The 19,694-nt window shown below is 42.2% G+C and overlaps 1 protein-coding gene across 4 annotated transcripts in view; it reads left to right on the forward strand.

Annotated features, from left to right (window-relative positions):
• The window catches only part of sobpa (sine oculis binding protein homolog (Drosophila) a), a 55,982-nt gene extending 37,764 nt beyond the window's left edge, over positions 1 to 18,218 (forward strand). For 2 of the 4 annotated variants that reach the window (XM_074660654.1, XM_074660657.1), the window contains 3 exons: positions 1,261 to 1,356; positions 7,576 to 9,628; positions 12,271 to 18,218. In XM_074660654.1, coding sequence (XP_074516755.1) covers positions 1,261 to 1,356; positions 7,576 to 9,627 — 2,148 coding nt within the window. In that variant the 3' untranslated portion in view covers position 9,628; positions 12,271 to 18,218. The remainder of the gene's footprint in view (positions 1 to 1,260; positions 1,357 to 7,575; positions 9,629 to 12,270) is intronic. The other 2 variants (XM_074660658.1, XM_074660659.1) reach the window with 1 other exon arrangement.
• The last annotated feature ends 1,476 nt before the right edge of the window (positions 18,219 to 19,694 follow it).

Genomic DNA, 19,694 nt, shown 5'->3' on the forward strand with positions numbered 1-19,694 from the left:
CCAATGCGGAAGTTCCTTAAACTTGCATACTTTCTAATGGCCAGCAGGGGGCGACTCCTCTGGTTGCACAAAGAAGTTTGATTGCATAGAAGTCTATGAGAAAATGAGCCTACTTCTTCTTCTTCTTCTTCTTCTTCACTTGATTTATTACCTCAGTTAACATTGTAAACATGAGTTTATGGTCTCAATTGCTAGTTTCAAGTCTTCTTCAATACAGCATGATGTTAATTTAGTAAATTATGGTCCCATTTAGAGTCAAATAGACATAAGGATGCTTTAGGGCGTGGCTACCTTGTGATTGACAGGTCACTACCACGATGTTGTCCGGTCTGGGAGTTGTCGTGTTTTTGTCTTACAACTTGAACCCTTTCATAGTGTGTTTCCAGTTCATGAAAGTTAATTGAAACATTTTAGTCTCCTAAAAATACCTTATTCAGCGTTCGTTTGTACTTAGATCCACCCTCTTGTATCACTTATGGTTGCAAAAAAACAAGATGGCGACGGCCAAAATGCCAAACTTGAGGCTTCAAAACGACAGTCCACAAACAAATGGGTGACGTCACGATGACAATGTCCACTTCATATATACAGTCAATAGAAATAACGTAGTTACTTAGGAAAAGTCCATCTATTCAACCTGAGCATCAGTCTTATGTGCCTGTGTGGGTGTACAGGCTCTTTAAATATGGTATCTAACCTCCCATTGAGTTTATCGAGGAAATACAAGACACGTAAACAAGCGTAACTGAAGAGTTACTGACTGTTTTACTCACTAATGGCTCCTGCTTTGTCTACGGTAGTGTTACTGTAAATATGTCGATTAAAAGAGACTTTATACAAATTTTCAGAACCTTCCATATATTTGAACTTCTTCATGCTAGTGTAGCGTGAAATTCGTTTTTTTATTTTAAATGTGTTTAATTTCCTGAAATAAATGGGTGTTTGAATGAACAAACACCGCTGTGGTAGCTGGCAGCACTTTGAATGTCTAAACTAAACGTCTTGCAGACTCCTCAATCATGCACATGCATGCACATACACTCACACACACACACACACACACACACACACACAGTTTTGTTTCAGAGAATCCTGTTGATTGGTTTTTCCACAAACCAATGAATGTTCACCCATTTTACAGTCACCATTTCTGTTCTTCTTTCTCAGTGTTGTTTTCCATTTCTGAGTTTTCCTTGTTGCCTCTGTTCACCTGTTTATTTTGTCCATTCGTAAAAAGAAGCCATTATTTCTCCCCCCCAGGCGAGAGACGACGATGGCCTCGGTGGGAAATTACCCCAGCACAGCTTTACTCAGGACACGCCCAGGCTTGTCTTCAAGACAAACAGCGATGTGCTTGTAAGGACCATAACCATTTAACACCAGATAGAGTTTAAGCTTGATGGCTACTGCACAAATATGTTTTGATGTTGTTTTCTGTTAAAAGTGTATAATTTTCAACTCATTTCTTCCTGACATGTCAATAGACTGGTTCATATTTGGGCATTACTGTAAAAGTAGACATCAACCATCAGACTCAAGCCAGCCCAAGAAAATAACACACAGTACACAAGCGGCACTCATGTTTTTACATAAAATTTGCACACATTTAAGTTTGTGCTTTTCATAACTTTTTTCATGCGTAATCATTTGCTTTGCTCATTTTCATTACACATCCTATTCAGTGACTTGTGTTGGGGGATTTGTAGGAGTAATCAGACAAGAGGTGAATTATTTACTTATTTATGTATAATTTTTATTGAGTATTGTTTTTTATATGTTTTACATATGATTTATAATTTAGTGAAAGAAAACAGTTTGGTGAACCCTTCATCACAACAAAAAGACAATGGAATAGCCTATAACGTGCCACGTATATGCTGCTAATGTAGATTTAAAGGAACATTCATTATTACAAGTAGTTTTAACTATCATTTCGACAGCATTTTATATGTCTAATAATAACGTTGTACTCATCAAGTTAATTGCTGAGATCTTGGATTGTGGCAACATCACTAACAAGGAGTCAGATAGGGCAACTAGTCAACCGTACAGGTTTTAAACACACCCCCAGGTAAGCAAGACTTTTAAAAAAACAAAAACAATGTCAAACTGTAAAATCATAACCCAAACTGCATGTTTTAATCCTGTAATTTTGACCCACCGTACTTGCTGTAGTTGTGAGGGTACATATTAACATTAGCATTTATTACGGATATTTCTGGTGCGCTCTCATTCAGTTCTCTAAATGCTGCGGTTTAGATAATCTGGCTAAACTGCTGGCTTAATACTCACTGCTCGTGTCTTTCCCCATTAGACTTCCTTTTAGCCTTGCATTGTTGCTAGTGAGTACAGTACAATGTCTTCACAACCAATAGAAATGGTGGCGAGAACTACAAAAATAGACCCATGTGGTAAATGACCTAAATTTTCCTTTAAAGCCTCCATTCAACATTTTGGGAATTGCATTTACATCAACGCTATGTTCCCTCAACCCTATGGTGCCTCAGCCCTATGTTCCCTCAGCCCTGTGTTCCCTCAGCCCTGTGTTCCCTCAGCCCTATGTTCCCTCAGCCCTGTGTTCCCTCAGCCCTATATTCCCTCAGCCCTGTGTTCCCTCAGCCCTATGTTCCCTCAACCCTATGGTCCCTCAGCCCTATGTTCCCTCAGCCCTGTGTTCCCTCAGCCCTATGTTCCCTCACCCTATGGTCCCTCAGCCCTATGTTCCCTCAGCCCTGTGTTCCCTCAGCCCTGTGTTCCCTCAGCCCTGTGTTCCCTCAGCCCTATGTTCCCTCAGCCCTGTGGTCCCTCAGCCCTATGTTCCCTCAGCCCTGTGTTCCCTCAGCCCTATGTTCCCTCAACCCTATGGTCCCTCAGCCCTATGTTCCCTCAGCCCTGTGTTTCCTCAGCCCTGTGTTCCCTCAGCCCTATGTTCCCTCAGCCCTGTGTTCCCTCAATCCTATGTTCCCTCAGCCCTATGTTCCCTCAGCCCTGTGTACCCTCGGCCCTGTGTTCCCTCAGCCCTGTTTTCCTTTTACCTTATGTTCCCTCAGCCCTATGTTCCTTCAACCCTATGTTCCCTCAGCCCTATGTTCCCTCAGCCCTATGTTCCCTCAGCCCTGTGTTCCCTCAACCCTTGTTCCCTCAACCCTTTGTTCCCTCAGCCCTGTGTTCCCTCAGCCCTATGTTCCCTCAGCCCTATGTTCCCTCAACCCTATCTTCCCTCAGCCCCACATTCCCTCAACCGTATGTTCCCTTAGTCGTATGTTCCCTTAGTCCTATGTTCCCTCAGCCCTATACTCCCCTAAAAAAGGACAAAAAGTTCATGAGGGAACATAGGGTCTTATTTGGATGATAAAAATTCCTAGGTGCTGAGGGAACATAGGCCTGACCCCATTTGGACCGGCTATTATTAGCTCTTTCCCTGTTTTCAGTCTTTCTGCTAAACTAAACTAATCAGCTGCAGGCTGTGGCTTCATATTTAGCATGGTATTGATCTTCTCATCTAAATTAGCCTCAGCAAGAAAGGGAGTAAACATATTTCTCAAAATGTCAAACTTTCGCTTTAAGCAAAGATGCCCCACGAGGAAAAGGAGAACCAGACAGCCACATGCCAACAGAGTTATTTCTCACACTCAGAGAGGCCCAGTCTTCTGCGCTGACATTCAAACAAAATCCACCAGGTCTGTCTCATCGTTCTCTACAGCTGAAGATATTGTACTCACTGTGCGTGCGCGAGTGTGTGCTGTTAAATATAGTGCGATAGAGCTTCACCTGGCCAAGTGAGAATGGCCTTTGTATGTCACATCTATAATGACCGACGGTGATGGCTGGCTGTGATGAGAGGGAGTGTAGCTCTGGTCGTCTTCGGCTTTGATCTACAGTTTCAACTTTTCATGCTCCACTCAGGTTTTAATGAAGACATCAGGTACACAGTGAAGCCAATTTAAAATACTGGGAAAGGATATGAATCAGATATGTTTCCCCCATTTGTAAGCCAGGTAATTATAACCACCATGATAGATTCTCCAATAAATGAGGCCACAGTAAGCTGATATTTTGGCTAATCACTGTAACGAGTCCACATGTTGCAGATGGTCTATCAAGCGCTGCCAAAGTTTTATTTTCTTGTGTAAACTTTAGTGGGAGCTTTATTCTGTTTTCTCTTTCCAGTGGACCAGGTGCTTTAAGATGGCAGTCTCTTGCTACATAATCTGGACTGAATCCACAATGCAACAAGCACAGTGTTTCTGTTTGCCGTCGTTGGTGGACTTGTCTAGAGTGGATACTTTGCTGCAGATTGTTTGGAGTGTGAGACAGTTTGACTGAAAACCAAGCGGCTGGCTCGCTTCAAGCACCTGGTTCATTTCCATGGGTTTAATCCTTGTGTTTTGTGATTATAGCGGCAATCTGAGAAGTGTCAAAAGAATCACATATCAACTTTAACAGGGGGGATATACAAGCCTTACCCTTTATGCACTTCTACTGCTTAAACCTGCTCATTCTACATACAGTATAAAACCACTTCAGGCACTACAGCCTCTTATGAAACCTTCTGCGCTGTCTGAAACCCTCCAGCCTCTTGAACCCTCTGCAAATGCCTCCTCTTCTTCCTCTTCATTATCTAAATCCTCCACATCCTCTGCAATCTCTTTAACATCTGCAACCCCTTCTTCGCTGCCTGAAACTTTCTCATCCTCCTCTGCAACCTGTTGGTCCACAAGCTTTCAACTCTGTGGCAATTTAATACTCTTCATCCTATCCCCTTAATGTCCTCCGATCATCATCTCACCCAACTTGTTCATTTGCTAAACTGATTATACGCTAAAACTAGCTGTTGGCTGATCTTGGGATTCTTAAATGTCACCGGCCTCGTCGCTGTGCCAGAGGGCAAGAGGAGGAGGAAGAAAAACGGCGACTGCCGAGGTGGTTGCACTCGTTTGGAAGCACGATAATTGTCGTAATGCAAATGGTTAAACTGCACCGCCGATGCTGGTTCGTTGGCCACGATGGAAATAAATGACCATAATTACATTGAACTGCAAACATCTGTGTAGTGAGGAGAGAGCGAGCGAGCGAGAGAGAGAAAGAGAAAGCAAAACTCCATTAGCGTAATGCGCGGTGAAATCTCACTCGCGGTGCAGAAAGTCATTAAGTGCTCTCCATCTGACTGTCTGAGTCGAGGAAAAATTCAGCACATTTATTATTTAAAATATCCTGGGCCTACCATTATCAAACTCAAACTTGCGAGAGCACCTTTTTGACTTTTACTCAGTCATGGCTCATTGAATTAGCCAGGACTAAATGGGCAGTTAAAACGTGTAGACTTCAAGGGACTGACATCTGAGCACCACCGGCGTGCTGTTTAAGCACAGCAGTCGCTATGTAGTCTGGTCTCTGATCTGTTCTTGCTGTGGTTCCTTATGTACTCCAGCTGCTCCATTCATGTCTTAGTGTCAGAGTTATCCCTCCTGAGTGACATAATGACTTATTACAAATGCAGAACATCTTTTAAAACTTTTGTCCTTTTTGGAAGATGCTTCTGCTTCATTCAGTCCTCCTCATAACAGACAATCTGATGTAAAACACATAATATATGCAAAGAACCTGATGTTTTACACGTGTAGCAGCTGCAGGACAGCATGCTGTGTTCTTTTGAAATCCTGGCCAGTGCTACGGTGCATCTGCCCAAAAACGGCCCATGTGAGTCCACTGTCTTTCAGCTGCTGCCAGACAGGATCCTGCCAAATAAAGCGAATGTTGCTGTGCAGCGTGCAAAAAGGAGTTTATCCACCTTCCGGTTGCATCCCTCAACTTATTAACATTCAGCAGGGGGGCTTAAGGGTCTGTGTGATGGATGGATGTCGTTGAGGGGTCTGACAACTGATTAATGCCTTAATTATCTCCGGCGAGGACCTGCCACTCCTCCCGGAGCTGACAGAGTGAGCTGTGTGTGGCCTGACGAGTAACGTCGTGTTCAGGGCTCGCCCACTGCTATCTGCTCTACCAGGGTCACATTCATTTTCTTTCGCCGAAGGAAAATATGCACTTTTTTGTGCTGCAAAGGTGTAGAACAGTGATGAAACAGTGCAGCGGGGTGTTTTGGGATCTTTGCCACTGCAGTGAGCAAGAAAGACAACTTTTCAACGTAGACACTTCACGTTTGCTCTCGGCATGCAGAAGGGATCCTGCCTTAAAGCACAACATGTGACGAGAAATGTAGTTTTTAAACTGAACTGGCAAAATCATTTTATTATCCTAATATAAATTAAAATATTTGTTCTGAGCACATTTTACAAATCCTGTGACTCTAAAAAGTTGATCTTAAAGTGATTTCGTAATTCTAACAGCTACAGTAATAAGGGCTGTCTATAATTAATCGCAAATTAATCGCACATTTTTTATCTGTTCGAAAGTATTTAATACTCTTATCAACATGGTAGTGGGCAAATATGCTTGCTTTATACAAAATAATGTACGTATATATTTATTATAGGAAATCAATTAACAACACAATACAATGACTGCATGTGATTATCATAAAGTGGGCATGTCTGTAAAGGGGAGACTCGTGGGTACCCTTAGAACACATTTTCATTCACATATGTTGAGGTCAGAGGTCAAGGGACCCCTTTGAAAATGCCAATGCCAGTTTTTCCTCGCCAAAATTTAGCGTAAGCGTTTAGTTATTTAGCCTCCTTCCTTCAGGAATAAGAAAATTACAACAACATGATGGGTTGACTTTGACCGTGACCGTTTTTAGCTACACTTTTGCTTTTTGTACTTTACAGCTTAAATGACAAAATTGCAAGTTCTTCATTGAGCTATTGCAACAATGAATTTATTCCTCTGAAGAGATTTAAAGTAAATCATCAATTAAATAACTTCTTAGATCTAAAATATTACTGATAGTGGGTGTGACCCTTAAGTGCAAAATGGTTGAAAGTTGAAACTTGCAGCAGCAGTTTTCTTTGTAATTCAGTATTGATCAGTCAGTCGGTCGATCGATCAAGCTGTCTAACATTTAAAGTGACTTAACTTTAATGCCTGTCTATTAGTTGGCACACACTTCAATACCAAGTGCGGAAGGCCATTTGAGGCAAATTATCTTTTTTGTCCTGTTGTGCTTGGGGCGTCAGTCTCCAAGGGAACTGTGGTTAAACGAGTGTTTTTATTGGCAACAGAAGGTGTAAATGGACATTCCTTGTTAGGGCAGAAAGTTAAAGACAAAGTGGCTTCAATACCATTTAGCAGCAGAATGTCATCATGTTGAAAAAGGATGCGCAAACACACACACACCTACATTACATCAATCAAATACATACAAGCACGTGCATTTAAAAAAACTTCACAGTTAAGTATTGACAGATTTTACAGATTTGTAAAAGTATTTAGAAACAGCATCAGTAAAAAGAATCTTTTTTTTACGTCCAGATGGTTTGGAGGCTGAGCTTGTGCTTACCAGGGCACTTCAGAGGAGATTATGTTATATTTCATCACAAACAAATTACAAGTCTTTTGTCTGCAGAGTGACAGGTGCTGATGCAGTGTGTGTACTGTTTGTGTTTTTTGTTACAGGTGTGTGACTGGTGCAAACACATTCGCCACACTAAGGAGTACCTGGACTTTGGTGCCGGTGAGCGGAGGCTGCAGTTCTGCAGTGCCAAATGCCTGAACCAATATAAGATGGACATTTTCTACAAGGAGACCCAGGCTGCACTGCCTGGAGGGCTGTGTAACCCAGGACACGGGATGGGTGGGGAGGGTAAGATGGAGTGCAGCGGAGGGGTACAGCTGCTCACTCCTGAATCCTGGGGGACGCCGTTAACGGACCTGCGGCGTAAAGCTCCCTCACCAGGGGGACCTTCCTCCGCATTGGCTCCTTGCACTTCTTCTGCCACCTCACCCTCTGACACTGCTGCCCACTGCTCCCCGTCCTCCTCCTCCTCAGCCAAGATCCCCACACCCAGACCCCATGAGAGCCCCATGCCTTACCCTCCGCCTGTTCCCACTTTGCACCCACCTGTCGGGGTTCCACCTGGTAGCCCTCCCATGGTGATGACACCCCGGGGGCCCATGCCCCTGCCGCTGTTCATGGAGCATCAAATGATGCAGCAGATGCGTCCACCATATCTTCGGCCGTCTGGCCACCCAGGGGGGCCCCATAGCCCCCTGTCAAACCCTATCATCCCTGGTATTGGTCCACCACCTCCCCCCAGGACCATGGGTTCAGCATCAAGCCCCATGCACAGGCCCATGCTGTCTCCACATGTCCACCCCTCATCCAATCCTAACCCTGGCATGATGCCCCCCCACCCAGGTCTCCACATGCCAGGCATGCCCCCTTTCCCCCCAGTCAACATGATGCCCAATGGGCGCATTCCTATGCCCCCAATGATGAACTTTGGCATGCCGTCCCTGGCCCCATTGGTACCCCCAGCAACTCTTTTAGTCCCTTACCCTGTCATTGTACCCCTCCCAGTCCCAATCCCTATTCCAATCCCAATTCCCTACAACCCCAAAACGTACAGGGACCAGCCGGAGAGCAGTGGTGCCTTCCGCAGTGCTCCGGAGTCCTCCGAAGCTTCAGCTTCTTGGCTCCACTCTCTGGGTTTCTCTGGAGGTGACAGAGGGGAGCAGAAAGTTGAGCCAACCGGTGCAGAGCGTCTCTCTCCTGTACGCTCGGAGAGAAGCAGGACAGCACTGGTGGACTTGACTGTGAAGGCAGAGGACAATTCGGGCAACCCGTGTCTAACCAGCAGCCCCAGACCGATGGACGGGGTGATTGATCTAACTGTGGGCCAGAGGCCATGCCAACAGCAGGTAATTCAGAGGATGCTACCTGGGGTACAGGTCAAAGTAGAGGCAGAGGCTGAATCAAGATCTCCACCAGCTGTTGGGCTGAGTTGGGAAGGGAAGGGCAGTCTTGATGGGCTGGAAGGGGCCCTCTCACAGGGCCTCCTCAGTGCTGCGGAGCTGGAAGGGGCCACACACCCAAACACACTGGAATCATCAGGCCCTCCCTCCAGCAACAGTAGCCCTTCTTGCCATGATGATCCTCCAGTGAGCCAGCTAAATCCCTGCATCTCTAACTGTAACCCACCACCTTTGCCAAGCACAGCACGGACCCAGCCCCAACCCCTGCCCCACCTCCAAACTAGCCCCGCTGCCCCATGTAATGTCATAGTCAATGGCACGGGATGGCATTCGCTTCTCGCTCCTGCCTTCGAGTCTTACCCTGACCGAAGAGGAGACAGCGTTGCAGGAGAAGGAGAGGCAGAGGAGCAGCCAGCCAACGGCGAGCTGGAGCACGAGGCACTGAAAGAGAACAATTGCTCAGTCGGAGATTGGGACCCGGGGAAGCGGGGCTCGGCGCAAGACGAGATGGCGGACGCAGTGGAGGGTAAGCCAGATCCCGACTCCAATATGGAGGAAGGTGAGCACGCCTATGCCATGCCGCTGCTGTCTACCGGAGGCTGTGTGGTCATCCAGCCTGTGCCAAAGCCCGGCGCCGACAAGACGGCCATCCTGTCCTGCTCCATCAGTGCCCCTTTATCGGCGGACGGGAGCCCCGAGCTGGAGCCGCCGCTGAAGAGGAGGTGTCTGCGAATCCGCAATCAAAACAAATGAGGTGGGTTTACCCCGGTGTGTTCCCACAGACACTCTTTATGCAGTTGTGCAGGCTCTGTATTTAAGCATGAATTTACACAGATTTATTCATTGACATTTTGTAATTCACAGTGGGGTACCCGTCAAATAATCAGTCGCTTTTGATATTTCAAATGTCTCTCATTCCCCAGCGTGTATCTTTTGAACTATTTAAAATTATTTCCTTTACTTCCAAAATATTCTTTAACAAGCTGATTACTATTCATAGGTAGTTTTATCATCTTAAATTGGGGAAATTCAAGGGTAGACCCCGAGTGACAGACATTAGTCAAGCAAGCAAGGGAAATATCCAATAAGAAAGACAGAGTTCAAATGTGGCGTAACTCCACGGTATGCAGGTGATGTTTTTGAATGTCACTTGGAGGGAAACTTGCAGGGACTGATTCTGAAAAGCCTCAAAAATGGATAGTGAACCAGGAGGGATGCCCACTTGTTAATTACATTAATATACATATTAAGACTAGATATTAGATCATCAAATGTATTATTAGAAATGACAAAATACTAAATATCATGCATGTGCATTTTTATTATTTATTTTTGTTTAGCCAATGCATGAATTTTCCAGTTTTTTACACATATATTTCCTCATGAGATGGCACATTGCTTCCATTTTACAGAAAGAATACTCGTTGCTTTACTTTGACTGGCAGATTACCTTTATGAGCTTCAGAATGGAAATGGGAAGTCTATCATGTCAAAGGTTTTATTCAACACATTAATACGGAATTTAATGATGCACTCCTCGAGTTGTTAATTAAATGAAATTGTATTCAAGAGCAATTGAAGACCAATTCAAGTTGTGGTAACACGAGGCGAGTGCTCTGAATTAGAGTAATTAATGGCGACAAAAGATGGAAATCAAGCCCCGTGCACCGTTAGTGCCGCTAAAAGCAAACCATGCAGCTGAGGGAAAATACACTGTAACCTTCAGATACCTAAAGATGCACAATTCTTGATTATTCATAAGGGAGAATGCTAAATCTGTTCACTGCATCTCACCTTTCCCACTTATGTGCAATATCGCAAGGCATTCATTATGAATTATCTAAAACATTATGTAAAATTAATGCCACCAGAGAAGCAGAAGCTGAATATTTCATTCTTTATTTGCCCAAAAGTGTCCTCAAGCTGATACTTGAGGTACACTCTGATTGCGTGTACCAGAGTGAATAAACCCAAATTTTAAGAAGCACTGCTGACAATCTGCTTTTTCTTCAATTTGATCGTGTTTTTAAAGGGATAGTTTGGATTTTTTTGAAGTGGGGTTGTATGAGGTGCTTATCCATAGTCAGTGTGTTACCAACAGTAGACGACGGTCAGCACGACCCCAGTTTGGAGAAACAGAAAGGAGTTACTGCATGGAACCAGAGCAATGTACTGCTGTGGAAGGGGTCAGCATCAAAACATATTTTAGCCACCTAAGGCCCCGATCACAAGGAGACGCGTCGCTAGAAACGCTTTGCCCGCAAAAACATTGTTTTCCTATGGTACATTTTTTTAGTAGTTTTTAGACATGCATCAAATTTAAAATATTTTCTCTACTTTTCAGCGCCAGGCGTGGAGTCGCACCGCTCGTCAATGTCGCTCTTGGCCCAGGCAGCCAATCAAATCAAGCAAAAGATGGGCTTTACTACTTTAGCACTTCCTTCCTCCTGTTTAGATGCTGGTAGATGTTACTAGGTAGCAAGCTAGCTTGTTAGCTATTGGACAGCGAGAGAGCTTCATATCTCATGTTGTGATAGTTTCACTACTGTGACTGTACTTTTTTTTCAGTTTTTTGATCGCCCAGTTAAGCACCCAGCCCCGCTTCAGTGACGCATCATCTGTTTTGCCCGACGCCTTCTGCCTTCTGCCTTCTGTTTTTGAAGCGGCTGCGTCTGTAGCGACGCGTCTCTGTCTGATCGGGCCTAAAAGAATCAATATCAGTTTAAGTGTACGCTATATTTAAAATATTTTGCGCCGGTTTACCTTTCCGTGAGACAACTATACAGTCTATGTCTCTGATGGGGAACTGAAGCCGTTATCTATGCTCTCGCCAAAAGCAACCAGACTCCATTGAAAAGAAACAGTACTTCTACCTCACAGAACACTGGAGTTGCTAACTGATCGAGGCAGCAGCAGACCAGCAACCCCTGTGTTCTGTGAGGAAAAACTACAGTTTTTTTTCAATGGAGTCTGGTGGCTTTGAAGAGAGCCTAGATGGATATAATGAATTCAGTTCCTGGAAAGAAAGGACTGTTTGATGGCAAGGTAAAGCAGTGAAAATATACTAAATATAGCGTTCATAAATGGATATTGATTTCTTTTAGGTGGGCCTTTCTTTTAGGTGGCTAAAATAGGTTTTGCTGCTACCCCCCATCCACAGCAGTACATTGCTTTTGTCTGTTTTTACTCTATTACTACTACTACTGTAGGTAATACACTGACTATGGATAAGTACCTCATACAACCCCACTTCTAAACACTTTGAGCTCAACCCTTATTCTCCCACTTACCTTGAAATGAAAGTTGGGGCTGCCTGCTTGGATTCATGCATCGACTTTACAAAAAACAGCCTCGGGGGGTGACTCAGTCTAACTCTCCTCCCACTCTGTTTCACAGATGGACGCTCTGAGGACCACAGTGCCATCAACGACACTCATTTGTCCACCCCCCACCTCCAAATCCCACTCCCTCCCAACTACACCACCGCACATACGCACACACACACACACACACACACACATACACATACACATTTTTCTCACTCATCGTCCAGTCTACCAGCACCACAAATCGCCTTCGACGACTGATGAGAGTCCAACCAAACATGTTGATGTGTGTCATAGCAGAGCGGACAGGACTCCTTGACTGAACTTCTACAGACTTGATGTCGTGGCCAGCAGGATCGCTTGACCTTTGAACTGCAGACAGTATATCCCTGCAACAGGAGGACTTTCCCCCCGCTGCTTCTCTCCTCATTTAGACACTCTCAGCCCACACTGCCCCTTAAACCTTATCCACCCTCCCCTATCAAAAGCAAGTGCTCTCCATATAGTCTGCTACTATGGAACACACCACAGTGTTTAGTGAAGGAGCCCCAAAGAGAGATCTCCATCCCTCAATGAAATGCTCCTACTCCAGTAAGTGTTGTTTTCTTTTTCACACAACTTGTCACTAAGATATAGACTGATTTCACAAAGTTTAGATTGTAGAGCTGGTAAAAAAATAGCAGAAATTCTGCTCTATCTAACCAGCATAAAAGATTTACTTGCCAACCTGACAGAAAGTGTTCTGGGTGATTCCGAGGGGTGGTAGCTATAAAGAAGCATGAATACAGTTAATGCAATATGGCTCAAGGACAATTCAAACAGATATTTCAATCAGAGCCTGGAAAACTGTCCTTGGACACAAAATAACCAATTGTGTTGAGAATTATTCCTACCGAATCAACAAACTGGAGAATAAAATATTAACCTTCACCAGCAAGCAACGGGGTGTGGGTGGAATCATACAATCTCATGCCATTTTTTCCTGTCGCATCTATTTGTTTGCTCTTAAACTTCACAGAATTTAATTAAGTTGTCATGCTAATCATTCCTACTATTTACGTTTTTTCACCCTGTGGAATGCCGTCTGTGTGCTTAAACAGTAAGCAGCCATACTAGTAACAGTAATAGCTGCTGTTTTAGAACACTTCAAGGCGTACTGCACCTCCAAAAGAACCGGGATGGCATGGCAATGTAGAGACTCTGCCAACCTGCAGCAGGCACTTGCTACCGCAGGCTTGTACACTTCATCTTTTCTATAATACATTACCAGTGATGTTCCCGTAATGGGCTAGTTTGAGACTGACTGCACTGAATTTAGAGGGGGGCAGAGGGAAGACAGCTCTTTCATAAGTAATTCTTTTGGGACCTGGAGGAACACTGTTGAAGTAGATTTTCTACAATAAACACACTGAATTCATTTTGGAAATAATTTGAGAAATATTTAAAACAATGCCTCTTGCTTGTCCACCAGTCCTGCCAAGATGCTTAATTTTTTTTGCCAATTATTATTTTTTTTGAGCTAAATTTGAAGCCAGCGTTGTCCTTGATTCAGTGGCATGCTCTATGTACAGCTTTTTTTGGGTGACCCATCCAGTTTGATCTGATCCAGTTACACTGCGGCTTAAGGTCCGCGAGCTGGGACATCAAACAAAGCCAGCATTTAGTTTACACTCCTATGGAGGAGGTACGTTGTACCAGTGTGAGACAAGGTATTATCATATGCCAAAGGCCTCTGGTGTGTTGAAACAACATCATGTCACCAGTGGAAATGGGATTTCAAACTGAAGATTTGACCACATAATTTATAGTTGCCAAAATAACAAGCACTTATTGAAAAGAAAGGAAGATACAAGAGAACAAATGGATGTAAAAAAAACAAAAAACGTATTACCCTGTTGTCTCTCTTTATGGTTTACTCAATCCATAAAGGCCAATGATCTGTCACATTACGAGTAAGGTGAAATAAATATATATAATCTGGAATAAAAAGACAATGCAGGATTTGAGTGATCCTTAATCACGAGTTACAATAGATGTGTACATTGCTTTGCAGTCCCATCCTACGGAAGCCCTAAGCGAACATGATTTAAAAAAAAATTGGAACGATGTCTCGACATCACAAGTTAATTATGTCATTATCTTGAGAAAATTTTTTTTGTTAGCTCAAGATAACAAAATAATGAACTCGTTATTACGAGAAAACAAAATTTTGTTTTCTTTTAATACTTATAATGTCAAATCAGCTGATGGTAAATCAAAACGGCCCAGATCAAGCTGACAGCATGGATGTTCACACGAATCCAGGGAAATACCGGAAGTAACCAAGTACAATTTAAATATATACTCACTTGTGTTTATTATCTATGCTGACCATTAAGTTACTATGAGCAACCACCGACGCTTTCGGCAGAAAGTCACGATTAGCAGATAATAGAGTCACTACGACTTGCCACCGCAGTAATGATGGCGCCGCTAGATTGCGAAACACACAAAGCGGTCACCGGATTCGTCTATAGATGTATACATCCTTGGTTCACAGTTAAGAACTTGAGGAAGTTGGCGGAAGGATAGACGTATGACTACGTCAGGTTTTCAAAATAAGGTGTTAACAAGGGTACATATATATGGAAATAAGATGAATACATTATTAAATTCACCAGAAGTATAAAACCTGTGTCCCTTATTAATTACATAGAAAATACCACAAAATTGTGAGGGCAATGTCTTCATTCTTTGATTTTTGGTTGCTGGAATTTTTTTTAGGAATAATTCTTGAGAATTACTGATGCTGTCAGCTCGATCTGGGCTGTTAGGATGCATTTACCATCGGCTTATTTGACCCAAACATTATAAGTAATAAAAGAAAACAACCTTTTGTCTTTTCATTATAAGTGAATTATCTTGTTATGTCGAGATAACAAAATAATTAACTTGTGATCTTGTGATAACAGTATTCAAAAAAAAAGTTTGAATCATGCGCGTTCAGGGCTTCCGTACAGTTCTATCTCACGTTTTTTCTGTAGCCTTTGTTTTCTTTGCTGTCATGGAGTGACACTGTGTGATTCATGCTGAGGCCAAGCACTTGCTCATACACACACTCACATGTCACAAGCGTACTTACAGCACTCATACTCATGTCACACACACACAATGCACATAGTAAATTTAACTGTGTGTATGTGTTTGTATGAGGCGGGTGCAAGCAGAGAACCCAGTTGAGATTACAGAGTGTTGACTCAGAGGTAAGCAGTGTGCAACTCTATCTGTTGCCTGTTAGTCAGGCATTTAGGCTTAGCTTGCCGTTTGCCAAGGCCCAGCTTTGGTGTCACTTTAAGCATTTCCTTGCCCACCCGTTTCATTTTCTCTGCAAGCGAAGGCAGCAAAAAAAGCTCTTTTTAAGCTGCCCGTTTCCGTCTTGTCTACCTTCTGCTGCATTGCATTTGTCCATAAGTAAAGATAGTCCTTGCTGCAATTCTTTCACAGATATTTCTGTAAGCACAGCATCTCTAAAATTACAGTTTGTATCTGTAGAATAGCTGGCAATTTTCTTACCCAGAATCCAGAAACTGGGCTGATGTAACCAAGAAACTGAACACTGTAGTCTCTAATGTCTGTAATATGGGAGTAAAACAATGCCAAGGCCACGGCCAGGATTTTAGAGGTCATGAATCCCCCCAACACAGCCCTCACCATTTTGACCAGAAGCCAAAAAGGACTCTGATTTTTTTTATTATTATTCAGTTATCTGTTCAATAATACTGTCTGTAAATGGTATATTTTATATCAAACTTATAACGTGCGCACTGCGTTTATGTTTTTACAATGTAAAGTCCCCCCAGGTTGCAAAAATCATACAGAGGTCATAACCTCAGTATCCTCAATGGTAGCTAAACAACCCTGTACAAAACTGAGCCACTCTGAAGCAGGACAGGCTACAGTTAGCTATTTGCAGTTGTGCAGTTAGAAGAAGACTATTATGTTGAGCTGAGGAGAGCAATGCTTTCAATATAATCCATGTGTCCTGGTCAGCTCCTTTGTTTACCTGCTCCAAGTTAACACTTTAGCATACACTGCACTGAGGCTGCTAGCATTTTATCCAAAACAGAAACATTTTAAAGGAAAAGAAAGGTGTTAAGTCAGTGTTGTTACGTGACATAGTCGACTGATCATTTTCTTGTCCTACTAGCAGTGCAGGTGAATGATGGTGGGCAGATAGCCATAAAGGGTACAGAGCTCATTGATGTTAATCAGAGGATGAACCCTTCTCAATTTGGATTCTCCATGAGCTGTCCTCTATAGCGCCACCTTCAGGACAAGATATCACTAAATATTTAACGCTAATGGCCAGATTTCAATTAAAGGAAGAGTCCAACATTTTGGTAAATATGATTATTTGCTTTCTTGCTGAGAGTTAAATGTTGTAAAATGTAAAATTTACCAAAATGTTGATTCTTCCTTTAAATTAGCTCCCCAGACGATAAATGCTAATTGTTTTGGTGACCTTTTCCTGACCCTTCCTCTCTTGCCACCATGAGGCTAAACTTACAACTTGGTGTTCGACTACTGACTGATCTCACATAATTTCTCTAAATAAGTCATTATCTTTACCAGAAGTTTCATACTGATTTAAAAAGATTTAAAATATTTCAATTAAAGGAAGAGTTCAACATTTTGAGAAATGGGCTTATTTGCTTTTTTGCTGAGAGTTAAATGAAACGATTGTTACCACTCTGCCAGCTGTTGGTTAGCTTAGCTCAGCATCAAGATTGGAAATATTTGGGAAAAGCTTGCTTGACTCTGTCCGAAGTTAAAAACAAATCTGCCTACCAGCACCTCTAAAGCTTACTAATTAACACATTATATCTGTTTCCAGTCTTGATGCTAAGCTAAGCTAAGCAAACCAGCTGCTGGCTGTAGCTTCATAAGTGAATTTCCCAAAATGTTGATTCTTCCTTTAAATTACCTCCACAGAGGATAAAATGTAATTTTTTTGGTGACCTTTTTCCCGATCCTTCTTCCCGTGCCACCATCAGGCTAAATTTAGGTTACATCTTTGGTCCAACTACTGGCCGATCTCCCAGAATTCCTCTAAGTAAGTCATTATCTTTACCAGAAGTTTCATACTGATTTAAAAAAGGTGAAGAGGGCTTGATTTTTGATGAGGAACTAACCAAAATCTTTTGTTATGTCTGCTTTTTTCCTCCTGTTTGACACCGTTACACACACATTCAGACACACACACAGACAAAACAACACGCATGTTACGTCTGAACCTAATCTGCACCGTGTTGTGTCGGCGTTGCAAACGGTATACTGTCCACGTCTGAGACAGATATTGAAGATATGAGAGCCTAACTATCACGTGGAAATCCTGGACCACTGAATCAGTCTTTGTGATGGCAAACAGACTCGTGACAAATCTCCAGCATTCCTTTTTTTTGATGATGGACTACAGGCCTGGTCAACAGCCTGAATTATGCAATGACACAACCAACTCCAACCCTAATCTAGACGAGTGGTCCACAGACAGAATAAAACATGACATGACTCCATGTTACTTTTCAAAAACAACAGAGAAGTTGCCTTAACTCTTGCTTGTATAATCTCTACAGTTAAGACAATGATGCTCGCTTGTAAAGAAGAGTCTCCCTTCTTTGTACAAAACGAAATATACCAGAAACAACAACTTTGTTATCTTGCTAGTGTCAATGTATAGATGATCAGCTTTTTTCTGTAACTTGTATGGACCGTCACATTTTTGCTAAGAAGAAAACCCTCCTCCCTACTTCCTTGTTCCCAAACATCCAATCTGTTCTGTTTTAACTTGTGGTGGACTGTCAAATCTTTTTGTGTACATTTTATAGTATTATTTATTGTTGACAAGTTTTGCATTTGCAAATAATAAAAAAAAAAAGTGAAGGTGGTTTGACCTGAGCATTCGATTCCAATGTAAATGCCTGGTGAACAGTGAAAAGCTTTTTTTTAATTATTAAAATGGAGAAAACAGTGATATGAGGAGATGATCTTCTGTCTTTTTATTATGTAACATGTACATAACATGTGGCCAAAATTGCTTTTGGAAAATAGTCATTTTTTTGTGTTGTAACAGTATTTGTTTTATCCAGTGAATTGCTCATGAAGACAAATAAATAAGAGGCACACACAACTTTGTTTCAGATGGGTCATATCTACTCATTCGGTGTACATTTACAGCTTCATACTGTAAGAGATAAAACTACCGTCTGTCTCTTAGCATCAGTTATTGGGAGATTTTGACTTCACTTCATCACATGATTTACAGCGTGGCAGAGGAAGCTGTGAAAAATCACAATTCATAACTTGCATGTGAAATGTCCTCAAAAAGTGGCGTGCTATTTATACGCCTTCCCGTGAGATCACGTTGCAGCCAGAGGTGTCACATTGTTAAGTCGAAATGTTAAAACCTTTAATATAAACACTGAGAAAAAGCTGAGAAACTGTACCCTATATGAACAGCATTATAAAAAAGCAAGATATGAACTATTCAGTGTGTATGCAATTATGTATCTGTATCTGACTCTTTTTTAGGAGCCCATGGCAATGAGTAACAAATTGTCAACCTATTTTGAATAGGATGCAAACAAAACCCAGCTCCTAAAAAACAAGCGTGCCATAACGCCTACCAGTCAAATACATTCATGCTAACAGCTCTAAAATGCTATTAATAATTAATGCACACAAGATTTCGTGTTTAAACACATTTTAGATTATTGAATCATTCATAACGAGTTAGGCTTTGGTTATACCATTTAAATATTGATGACTGAGATGGAGTGGATTGAAAATTAAAAAAGAAACAGCACTGAATAATGAGCTCAGTTTAGTCATTAAGTAATGATTTATAAATTGGTTAAAAATGTGGACTGATAAAATGTCACAGAATCTTTCAAATTATTTCATTTCATCACCAGCGGAGGATGATAGTGACAATTGGATCAGTGACGCAACAAACAGTTTTTAACAAAGACAATTGTTTTGATGTCTTTTGTTATTGCTGTAGAGTTGGAGTACAGTCTAGACCTGCTCCATAAGCGTCTTGAGATAACTTCTTTTATGATCTGACGCTGTATAAAAATAAATTGAATTGAATTGACTTTAAGGTTCCAGCTCTGCAGATGAGAGATGTGGATTTAATGGTCTCTAGCTCCATCTAGTGGCTCCTGAAAGTGTTGGCCCACTCCTTAGTAGGGAGGTAATGGATAAAGGCTTGATTTCCTCAGAGGGGAGACACAATTTAATGAACACACAACCAAATGCCTCCAATACAACAAGTCTGTGTGAAAAAAGAGACTGTTTCGAGATGATTGAACTCTTGATGTATGCATACGCGGAAGGGACAAAATAACACAAAACACATTTTTGAAGATTTGTTGAAGATTATTACACTGCATAAAACTGCTCACCATCTGTAGCACATATACTTTGGCCAAAATATGAGGTATTGTATTAGGTGTA

Source organism: Sebastes fasciatus, chromosome 15, assembly GCF_043250625.1.
Source record: "Sebastes fasciatus isolate fSebFas1 chromosome 15, fSebFas1.pri, whole genome shotgun sequence".
NCBI classification, from domain to species: domain Eukaryota; kingdom Metazoa; phylum Chordata; class Actinopteri; order Perciformes; family Sebastidae; genus Sebastes; species Sebastes fasciatus.